General features: G+C 44.4%; 1 protein-coding gene across 1 annotated transcript in view; it reads right to left on the bottom strand.

Moving 5' to 3' along the window:
* LOC138497348 (cytosolic non-specific dipeptidase-like) overlaps positions 1-12,021 on the bottom strand; it is a 204,307-nt gene that overhangs the window by 181,065 nt on the left and 11,221 nt on the right. The window contains exons 2-3 of the mRNA XM_069620748.1: positions 1,421-1,564; positions 587-749 (exon numbers count right to left, since the gene is read on the bottom strand). Of these exons, the coding sequence (XP_069476849.1) occupies positions 587-749; positions 1,421-1,564 (307 nt within the window). The remainder of the gene's footprint in view (positions 1-586; positions 750-1,420; positions 1,565-12,021) is intronic.

Below are 12,021 nucleotides of genomic sequence, written 5' to 3' on the forward strand. Positions count from 1 at the left end.
ATTGTGTGAAATGTGTGCATTTTGATATTAGTTGTTAATAAATGTGGTTTTAGCCGTTAAATTAGTGGCTGACCATATTCACAACGTTTTGATGGTAGCCTGTATCTAGCCACATTTCTGAGGGAGGGTGGAGTAGCCGGAGCTCAACTGTTATTGTATGCCTTTTGGTTGAACGCCATGAAACATGAAATACATAACCATGAAATGGTCATTACTAATTTGGGGGGGAAATAAATCGGGTTTGCATCAGCTGACCTCCTTTTGTGGCCCTGCCTTCCCCATTATCAGGTCACCGGACACCCGCCATCAGCTGAGGATTTAAAAACACTGAAACTACCACATTGGGAATCACTCATGGGAAATGGCTGTTATGCAAGATAACCTTTTATCCTGATGCATACGTTTGGGTTGGCAAACCAAGTGAAGATAAGGGAAATAAGATACACATCTGGATGGGTATCTGAGAACGGGGCCAGAGGTTTGAATGACTGCACGTGAAGTCAGTGTCCTCTATCATCCTAAGCATTTCTAAACGTACTGATACATGTAACAGGACAATTCAAGACACTTTACACACGGTTCTTACCCTCTCTTTCTTCCAGGACAAAAGGCTCGCTGTCCCAACCGTCCTCCAAGGCTGCAGGCTGGACATCAAGATGTCCATAAACACACACTGTTTTTTTGCCAGGGTCTGAGCCCAGCCGGCCCAAGAGAATTGGCGGGAGCGCAATCTCAGAGCCATCAGGAAGCTAAAAATCAAACAAAAATAAGGGTCAATTTGCTACGTTTTTTAAATGAATTGTTTGCCAGTTTCCAAAACGACTGTAATGCTAAACCTGGAGTTGTTCTTGGAAGTCAGCATGTGACATGGTCACACAACACTGCCTTTCTAAAGCACCGAAAAAGGTTTCAGGATTATACACTATGCAGTGGTAACCGCAGCAGCACAACACAATCTGGCATTCAGAAAGGCTGTGCAAAATTTCAGCAAGATCGTCACGGATCAGGCGCTAGGGTGCACATCTGGCTTAGTTTTCACAGCGAGGACACGTGTCATGGGGACATTTTTAAATGATACAAATAAACCTCCATTGCATACAAACGTAATGACGGTGTTGTCACATTGAACTCCCAATTACATTTTTTTTAAAGTGCGGGATTCATGAACATACAAATTGTTGTATGTGGCGTCACGAGAACAAGGTGCCCCCTGAAACAAGTGGCTGGACCCCTGAGCCCCCTTACCAAATGAGGCAGGAGGAAGTGCAACCGGAGAAACTGGCCGTAAATAATAAGCACTCACTTGCTCGTAAAAAAGGCAGGATTAATGGCTTCTAAGTCAAACATCACAAGTATCTGAACAAACTGCAAAGTAAGGAGGCGCATGCCACGTCCAAAAATGACGCAGATGTCCGCTTACCTTCTGTTTACCAATGTCCACAAGCTCGCAACTGCCTCCCAAGCGCTCCACCTCCTTTGCCGCAACTTGCATCATCCTCTTGATTTCATCCCGTTTCTCCGGCCAGGCAGAAACGCTCTGGATGGCCACCCAGTCTGCAAGGCGCTGCGGCGGGGGGAATAAAAAAAAAAAAATATAAGAATAAGTCGGATTTGGCAGTCATTCACAAACTGAAAACTCGGCATGCCGCCTGGAAATCAAAATCCTTGCGTTCCCTCTGCAAAAACCACAGCAGCTTCATTTAAAAAGCAAATGGTGCAGTAATAGCGGTTCCATGTAATAATGTCCCCTCAAAAATATCGGCGTGCAAAAATGTGCCGAAAAATTGCCGTTTTTTGTGGGGACATTATTGCATGGAACATGCGGGGGACACCCCCGCAACCCTTTTTTTTAATTGTATTATTTTTTTTTTTTGCTGCCCCTATCCCCATATATATGGTCACCCATATAATATCGCCACAACCTTTTCCCGGCGATATTATGTACGGTGACCATATATATATATTGGGATATCACCTGATACCGCAACAGCACAGCACAGTACAGGTGTGCTCCTCCCACTTTATTCTACATACAAACCAGGTGTTTGATGCAGGTTATAGTGATGATGGGTTTAAAATAAAATCAAATAAAAAAAAAAAAACAATGTGGACAATTGTGGTTGTGGATCCCAGTTAGTGAGGCTTCGTCCTGCAAAATGGAGTTTTGTGCGGATAAAATATCCCTTTGCTTGCCACACTTGGTGTCACAATAGGTCTATGGACAATTCAATGTCAGTGCATATTCTTTTTTGGGCACCTGTAAAACAGTTTAGTCAGCACACATTTAAGGGGCTTGGAAAACAGGATAGAAAAATCAGGTGTACAGTATGCATGTCACTGCACATCAACTGGTCCAGTGTGATAACTGCGCCACCCATAACTGCGACGATCGAAATGCCGACGCCAGTTACAGCGCAGCGATGATATAGATCACTGTGCCGCTTCCCCAGCCTGCTTTTCCCTTCCCACCCCCAACGTACCTTTTACGGCAGCACATTTCTGTGTGTGCCGCCTGCACCCTGCTATCCTCCTTTGTTCACGGTCTATTGGTGGGCTTCTGCCAAGAAGTCCTCCTCCAGGCGCCTGGGTGTCTAGGTGGGCTGAATGTGAGGGAGGGGTGTAGTCACCCTCTGCACAGGGTATCCTAGGAAATCCAAGTCGCACTTTGCCATGATTGGCTGAGGTGGTTGTCCGGGCTGGACAACCCCCCCTGCTGCGTGATTGACAGCCAGGCTGTGTGAATGGGGGATTTTTGCATAAAAGGCAGGTCTCTTGGGCTAGAAGTCAGAGAGTCGCCACTGGAACTACAAGGAACCAAAGAGAAGCGGAGAAGACGGCTGCTGCAACTACCCTGTCCCAGGGAATCCCTACTGCAGTCCCAAGCCATCTACCCTTCGACGACCAGAGAAGATCCAGTCCGGAGTCTTCTTCCCTTGAGCCTGGTGGGGATAACCAGCTCATCTTCCACAGCCAGAGGATCCTCTTCTTGGTCGAAATCGCTGCACACTGCTATAGTGGTCCGGATAGCCATCTGAAGAGCCTCTCCCGTTTTTAAGGAGCGCACCTTTTATTCACCGTCGCTGCTGCCGGCTTCATCCCTGTGTGGTGCAGACCCCTCCAGACGTCCTCCTTCGCACTGAAGTTCCAGGAACCGTGGGTCTGCAGGAAACCGACAGGAACAACTGCTATGGCACCAGCTTCTTCATTGAATAAGGTACTGTGTTCTGCTTGAGGAATTAGGGTGAATCCCTTTTCTTCACCTCCAAGGCTTGCCCTCGTTTTCCCTCCTTCTTATAACTTTTGCTTCCTCTGTTGACAATATCTAAGTACTCCTGGCAATGTTGAATCTTGAACTGTCCGACTGTGTGATCCTCGACAACAGGAACCTGGTTCCACTGACACTGGCCCCGGCCTATTGACTCTTGAATTCCGTCAAATAGTGTTCTCCGATTCACTCTGCCTTGACAAAAGTATTGCCTATGATTTTTGCCCCCAACTCTCTCTGGTTAACTCAGGTGCTAAGTATGTTTTTGACCTGGTAACATTTCTTGCCACGGATACGCGTTTTAGTAAGACCGAACTGTCATTCTGTCAAAAAGTGATCGTAAGTGTGTTCCCAGTAATGTCTTTTGTTTCACAACACCGGTCAGTCAAAACATAGGTTACTTACCTTGAGAGTTAGAGTGAACTGGTTGGTTGTAGTGTACTTTACGTGTGGTTTTGAATTAATAGAAGTGGTGCGTTTATAACAGATGGTTTAAAAATAAATGTACTTATATTTTTTACCTGAAACCTTGAGTAAGTGTTTACTTGAGTCACAGTAATTGTGGCCCCTTTGTGTAATCTCTGCTACTGCTCATATACTCTTGAATTAAGCCTGGCTGCTCCGCTACTGCTACCACTAACACAGTAGTACAGGCTTGTACCAAAGGTAAAACTTGTATTGCCACCTGTGGTCTTAATTGTGTATAGTGGTCCCTAAGGGCACTGCATAGGATTCTGCCTAACAGCGGCCATCTACTGAATTCGGCAGGCCAAAGGCCTGGACTAAAGTCTAGGTTATGGAAGACTGGGATGCATGGACTGAACCCCTCAGGATTCCCGCCCTCACCCACTCCCATGTTTTCACTGTTGGACTACCCTGTTTTGCATATCGAGTAACTTTGGGTTTCACTGTAAGTTACCAGGGGAATCCAGACATGGACCCCTTTCCCACTATTCTTAGGGAGGCACAGCTCCACCTCACTGATGAGGCCGGACTAATCCGGAATACGTAGTTAATGAAAGGAGCAGAAAAACTCTGGACCAGAGTATTTTTGTAATACACAAATCTGAAAAAAATTGTCCAGAGGGCGAATTTATTTACTGGTGTATCAAAGTTTATTTGACATGGTACAAGTCTGTTACTCACATGCTATTACACACTTCATTATTGTATAACAGGACAGCAAGGATGTACATAAAAATGGCTAAAAAAAAGTAATAAGCATACATAGCACAACATTCAAACCATACTCAACAGTCAGTGTCATACTCAGTGTCATTCAAACATGCAACAGATACTAAAACATACCAAAATTCATTAACAGTGGCAAGCGGGATATACAAATTCTCCCCACAACCAATCTGATTATTTTTGTGTTTTTATAAAGATAGCAATAGAACTGATCGCAAAGGTGGATCTAAGAGAAAAAAATATGAAGATCGCATGCCTTTGTGATTAACTCAACCAGTTTCGACGTAGGATGTAGATTAGACAACGGAGAAAGAGGTAACAGAACTGCAAGACAAGCGCATAACTGCATAAATCTGCGGCAATGCCCTGCCCCAAACCCTAACACCAGGAATGTCTACACCACATGCGACCTATACAGTTAAAGAGAACTTAAAATTAAAAAATGCACAGGGGGCGTCTAATAAACCCGTAAAAGACGTCCCAATCCACAGAGTTTAAAGGCCAGAGCAAGGGATGAGTGAGGCCCTAGAGGACCTGTGCTAGGTAATGGCAGGCGGGCAGCACAGTGGAGAAACTGAATTAAATAAAAAATTAGTTTTAAGAAAAGTGAAAAAGTGCATGTAGTGCCTGCAGCCATTGAGGCTGCACAGGGGTCCACAAGGACTAACCTCATGTGTGTGAGCTGTTGCAGCCAAGAGGGAGATAAGATGGAATGACTACTGTCAATTGCCCTAACCGGTCCCAGGATAATTCACCAAACCTAAGTAAAAATAATTAGGCAGATCGGGCCAGGGGTGCAAACAGAGATACGCCATGTGTTGTGAAGGAGCTCACCTGAATGTTGGTCCAGCTGCTCTGAGCTCTGCCCTTCAAGGACAAGCGTCAGGAAATACCCACTTGGTGAATTGTGGTATAGGCACGACTTTCCAGAGTTATATGGACTGGTTAACTGAAAAACAGAAGCCAGACCAGAGCTAAATCAACTACCCTTAATTCATAAGGGCTGAACAATAACGATCAGTTAGCATTGGCCTACATCAAAAGGAGGCTAGAGCTCACTCGACTAGATAATTCCTAAAATTCACAAGGATTTTGAGACCACCGGCCCGCCCAATTGTTTCTGGTTGCAGTTCTATTTTAGAACCCTTGTCTAAATACATAGATGTTTTCATCAAACCGCTAGCAATGGCCACCTCCACATTCCTCTTACACTCTAGGGATGTGATTAATCTTGTGGGAGGTTGCTCTTTTGACGCCACAAAGTAAATATATAGAGGCCCTTTATAAGCCATTTCAAGTTTGCGTGTTATGTTAGACTGACGCCCTCTACCTCACGCTGTTCCGACTGAATTTCTGACCAACTGCACCAAATTTTTTGGCCAACTGTTTCTTTAAGTTTAAGGATATTTGTTTTCCTACAAACTAAAGGAACGGCGATGGGCTGTACTTTTGCCCCCAATCTGGCGATTATCTTCATGTCTCTGTTTGAAGAAAACAACGTGCTGAATGATACTAATCCCTTTGTCAAACATATCAAGTTGTTTCGTCGGTACATAAACGATATCCTCCTGCTCTGGGAAGGCGATTCCAATATATTGGCAAGATTTATTGCTTGGCTTCATCAGGTGGACCTTAACATAAAAATCACTTCTGAAGTTTCCACCCCCCTGATATCTTTCCTTGATCTATCCATCTTTGATGAAGGTGGGTTTTTACAGAGTTGTACAGAAAACCCACAGAAAGAAATACCACTTTGCAATTTGAGAGCCAACATCCAAAAAGCCTGTTACGGAACCTTCCATACGGCATGTTTTTACGCTACTCCGTAATTGTTCTAGTATTACCCATTTCAATAAACATGTAGACATCTTACAAGCTAGGCTCTTACTTCGCGGGTATCCTAAGAAGTTGATTAAACACTCGAGAGTAAAAGAGTGTGGTATACTAATCAGAATGCCCTGCTCATTGCGAAACCAAAAAATATAGATAAAGAACAAATAGTGTGCGTTTCCACTTTTTGTCAATACAGTGAGACCATTAAAGGAATCATCTTGAAGAACTGGAGGATCCTGAACGCTACCGATTTCAAGTTACAAAAAAAAAAACTTTTTACTTTCAAAAAAAGCAAAAAAGTTTGGGACAGAAACTTACATGAGCCAATAGATTACTTTTATGACTTAATTTGGTTAGAGATCAACCTCAACCCAGTCAAAGGTCATTATCCGTGCACTACATGCACTGTGTGTAAATTCTCAAAAAAAAAAAAATATAAATAAATGACAGTTTACTAATGATGGAAGGTGTTGGAATTTGCGCACGTTTACTACTTGTAAAAGGAGGAAGGTAGTGTATGCTATCCAATGCCCGTGTCAATTGCTCTATGTGGACAACTCCTCAAGAGAGGTCCATGTGCGCATTAACAAACATCGTTCCAAGATAAGGACGCGCACACTTACTGCTCCACTGGTGTCTTTTTGTTGAGATGGGCCATGATATAGATATACTAACATGGTTTTGCATTGAAAAAATCTTTGCCAGTGGGCCACTGCAAACAGCTAATAAATTGGCCTAAAAAGAACAAATGTGGATTTTTAATTTAGGGACACTCCACAAAGGCCTTAACACATTGGAATCATGGGATTTCAATGCTAGTTTTTCCAGTCTTGTGGCCTCACTATATGCCCCCTTTGTGGTACGTGTCCTTGATTTCAAATTTTCCCCTTCTCACTCATGTACAAACCCAACCCCCCCTTTTTTATTAGGAAATATTGCTTAGTTTTGCATTATCCAGTTTGAATTAGTTCTAGATTATTAGGTTTGATTTATTTAATTTCACACAGGCAGTTGCTGACTGGCCTCTTGCTTCGCCAGTTGTCACGTGACCGGCCTTGCAGCCCAGTTTCGCAGCCCGGCCCTCCTCCTTTCTTTCTAGCATAGACCTTCTTCCATCTCTACAGCTTTACGTGCTATGGCAGTTTGGTAAGAGAGACGCACAGAATGTCATGCTGTTGGGCTATTTCTGCCCATTCAGGCTTTCATGTGTGTGTTGCGCATCACCTGTATTCATTTCACTACGGACACTCGAAGAGGCTGAGCTGCCGATTTGCACATGGACTGCAATTTATGCAAGTTTCTCTCAAATTAGTTAATTTTCGCACCGTTAGGTGGAGCTTGTTATTAGACGCCAGCCCGTTATTGTACATGCATTGTTGCCTGGACCCTTTCGATCTTGGGTCAGATGGCTGTGTCTAGATAGTTTACATTAAGAACTACTTATATTTAAGTTGGTCAGTCGTCCTTCCCAACAGCACCACGGCAGTTAGGCACTTAGCAGGGCATTGTGGTGTGCACTCACGTTTTCAATGCAATTACTGCTACTTTGCCGACCAGCTAGTATATTTAGCTGGCACGTCACCAGTGTTTCCAACATGGATGTTGGCTAGTTAATTACTAATTTAGTCGAGTGAGCTCTAGCCTCCTTGTGATGTTGGCCTGCTCAATAAGCTAATGCTAGCTAATCAGTATTGTTCAGCCCTTACGAATTGAGGGTAGTTGATTAGCTCTGGTCTGGCTTCTGTTTTTCAGTTAAGCAGTCCATATAACTCTGGAAAGCTGTGCCTACACGGCAATTCACCAAGTGGGTATTTCCTGATGCTGGTCATTGAAGGGCAGAGCTCAGAGCAGCTGGACCAACATTCAGGCGAGCTCCTTCACAACACATGTCATATCTCGATTTGCGCCTCTGGCCTGATCTGCCTAATTTTTCTTCGGTTCTGTGAATTATCCTGTGACCGGTTGGGGCCATTAGAGTTAGTCATTCCATCTCATCTCCATCTTGGCTGCGACAGCTCACACACATATGACGTTAGTCCTTGTGGACCCCTGTGCAGCCTCAATGGCTGCAGGCACTATGCACTTTTTCACTTTTCCTAAAACAACTTTATTTAATTCAGTTTCTCCATGGTGCTGCCCGCCTGCCATCACCTAGCACGGTTCCTCTTGGGCCCCCCCTCACCTCTTGCTCTGGCCTTTAAACTCTGCGGATTGGGGACGTATTTTATGGGGTTTTTTTTTTTTAGACGCCCACTGTGCATTTTTAATTTTAGTTCTCTTTAACTGTGTAGTTTACCGCAAACAGTAAATATACATTGGCAAAAGTTCCAAGTCTAGTCCTTCAGCCTGCCTCGCCATTACAGAAAGGGCAAAGACAATATGAAAATTGGGCTTGGTCCCCACTCAAGAGGGGAATTACAGCCCAAAATGTGTATTCATATCCCTTCTGCAAAAGACCACAAGCACCCTAAGAAATGTTTTGACTTCAGTGGGCAGGCTCAGGACCCACAATCCTCATATGAAAAAGGAGCACTATGTTTGCCAAGCCAGCTGACAGTGTCTGCACCAGGAGTTGGACGTGTATGGAAGTATGCGTTGGGAGAAGCTAGAAAGACCATTACAGTCCTAAGCAGACTTTTTACAGGATGAACTCCCGACACACACTAGATACCTGTGCAATAGCATCATGTGCAGAATGGAATGGACTCCAAAGTTAAATAACTGGATAGACACAAATATTATGGCAAAGAACTACTTTATGGTCTGTTCAAAATAAAGTAGGGCAATCTGGTGAACCACAAGCAATAGTTTACACACACACACACAATTCAAAATTACCTAAAGGCTTTATAACTCAGTATGCATCAGCCATCCTATATTGCAAACTTAAAACCTATTGGAGAGGGGGTTGGTTAAGGGAACACATGTACCTATAAGTATTAATAACTTCATTGGCTGCCCCTCACCTAGTAAGCATGCCTTGAACTACCTCCGACTACGGATTATACAGAATACAATAGCGGATTGGCCTTTGCAACTTTGTATAGCAGGTTGCTATGGACCCATAGGATTGGTTGGCATGCTCTCCTTGGCAGCACGTAAGCAAAACGAATCCCCGGTGCAAATGTCAAGAGTACTACCCACTTGCTCCAATTAGTCCATCATCTGTCAGGCCCTGAGCCAAAGTTTCTCCTTTGTAGTTGACCTTGCAGCCTGTTCTTTGCTAAGGGATCTTGGGGGTGTGGCTACACCCTCATCTTCATTCGGAGATCAATGAATGGCCCTTGTTTTCACGAAGAACCGCCACAAATTTGTCCATTTCGACCTCTTATTTACTGCGATTTGATTTAATTGCACTATGTGCTATCCTCTTGGCCTCTGGAGACTTGAGCACTCCAGCTCACGTATGCTTTCTGCATTTTTTTTATTACACTTGGATATTTTCTTCATAGATTAATCTAAGAGAAATATGGTGTCATGTCCATGGCTTATCCTCTGCACTCCATTTGTGCCTTACAATTATTCCGTGATCGCAAGAAAAGAGGCTCCTCTCCATTCAATGCTTTTTTCCAAGCGTCTCCTGTCTCTGCAGCCTTGGTCTGTTTCAGAGGTAACTCAGTTACATTCAACACAAGTCTGACGTCCATCTCCCCCCCCCCCCTCCCGGGCCATAGTTACATACTAGGTTATATTGCAACAAGCTTCTATATGTCTCCTCTACCTTGCATTCTCACACACACACACACACACACACACACACACACACACACCCCCCCCCCCCCAACTGGTTTCTTTGATATTCAGGAGTTCTTCAGACTGGATTAGATGTTTCTCTTATTGCTTCAGTTACATCTTTTATTCTTTTGCATATTCATAGATCGTTTGTGTGTCCATGTGTCTTTACTTCAAGACATCACTCTGCAGATTTTCTTTACAGTTCTTCAATGTTCATTGCAGTATACTGACATCCATCTTCTGTCTCAGTACAAGGGTACATCCGATACGGTTGTCGAACTGCATAATGTCTCTCATACACTCGATGCAGCATCGGGACAATGCGTGGTGTCTTACATACGACTAAAACCTATCATTCCAAAATGACAGAGGTGAGGGGGCAGAGCTGAACAAGGACGTATTTGTCTACTCCTCTACATACCCACCAGCATCATCCTACAGATCAGAGAGAGCAACCGCGAGGTGAGCTGGCTTTCAATAATGTTCATTCTGTGTCCAAATGACATCCATTGACTACTTCTTTAGGGAAGCACACATTCTACCCGTTTGTTCTACCCAATTAATGTAGTAAACAACACCAGCAAAAGGATAGGAAGAATCCTCCTCAGACAAGGTTTTCTTGACAATGACATTACCCTGTACCAGCACACCAGTGCTTAAAAACACAAAGGCCCTCATTACTACTCTGGCGGTAGCTGTGCCGGTAAAACCGGAGTTGCATTTTTTCCCGTCACCCGTCAATGAGTAATTACCAGGTAATTCCGACATTGCCGGACCCGGTAATTCCTGCATTGCCAGGTGCCGGTGCCCGTCAGTCCCCATTCACATTCAGCCCTATAGGGCTGAATGGGAATGGGGATAAAGAATAATTCTTCCAAAAGAACATGAGTAATTTGTTCGCTCCCCATTCCCATAGGGCTCAATGGGAATGGGGATGTCTGATCCACCAGCATGCTGCGCTCGCGGATGCCGCTCTGCCGGCCAGGCTAGACCCAGTATGTCGGCCAGGAACTATGGTACCGGCATGCTTACCGGTACCGAAGTTCCCAGACCGCCATGCTTATAAAGAGGCCCAAGCCTTTCTTTGGGCCAGCAGTGGTCAGACTTTTGAACCTTCATGTTGTCATGTTACGTTATATTGCATTTGTTTAGTGCCTCCTGCAATAGGTTATGGCGTTGAAGCGCTTTGCCCATCAGAGCGGCAAAGGAGGAGTGACAGAACATGCACTTGTGGTAGGCAGGAGCAACGTTGGGATGAGAAGAGAAAATGCTCAGTAAGGCACAAGAACGAAAATGTGTGCAATTGGAGCACATTTTATCGTGGGACTAACTATATTCTATGGGGTGCAGTGCCGAAAGGCAATTTAGCTGGAGAGGGGTGTTGACCCCCCCACGGGAGATGACTGAAATGTACTCACCTCATGATGAGCCTCGGCATGCTGAAGCCATGCCAAAGAAAATACAGATGGCAAAGCCCTTATACATACTTAACCTAGGCCCTCAACAATATTTGGGAGGGGTTGCATGTCAGAAATCCAAATTTGCCAAAGCTCACTGAAAAGGGAGAAAAACGTCACCCCCTTCCCCTCCCCCTCATTTAGGTTATGGTTATCACAGGGATTTATTTATTTCTAATACTTGCCCAAACCTCTCAGCGTGTGCTTCTGAGAAAAATGCTTAAGGGTGCAAGGGTCATGGTAAACCTGGGTATGTTGAAACAATGCCCAAGAAAATAAAACCCTTTCTACTGACTCCTCTAAGCCCTGAACAGACAGGTTCTATAAATGAGAAAGCTGGAAGGAAAAATGGGCACATTTAACAAAGGGTGCGATTTTGGCTGTGGCTTACCCGGGAAGCAGCAGCCCCAGCCCGAGCATCCTGCAGGTTCCCAGAGTCCTACATGGACATTTTGGGGATCATATGGGATGCTGCAATAGTTTAAGGACCTCACAGCAAGTGAAGTTGATGAAACAGTTATGATAAAAGCATTGATTTGT

This window comes from Ambystoma mexicanum, chromosome 5q (genome assembly GCF_040938575.1).
Source record: "Ambystoma mexicanum isolate Mex_15411 chromosome 5q, UKY_AmexF1_1, whole genome shotgun sequence".
Taxonomy (NCBI): domain Eukaryota; kingdom Metazoa; phylum Chordata; class Amphibia; order Caudata; family Ambystomatidae; genus Ambystoma; species Ambystoma mexicanum.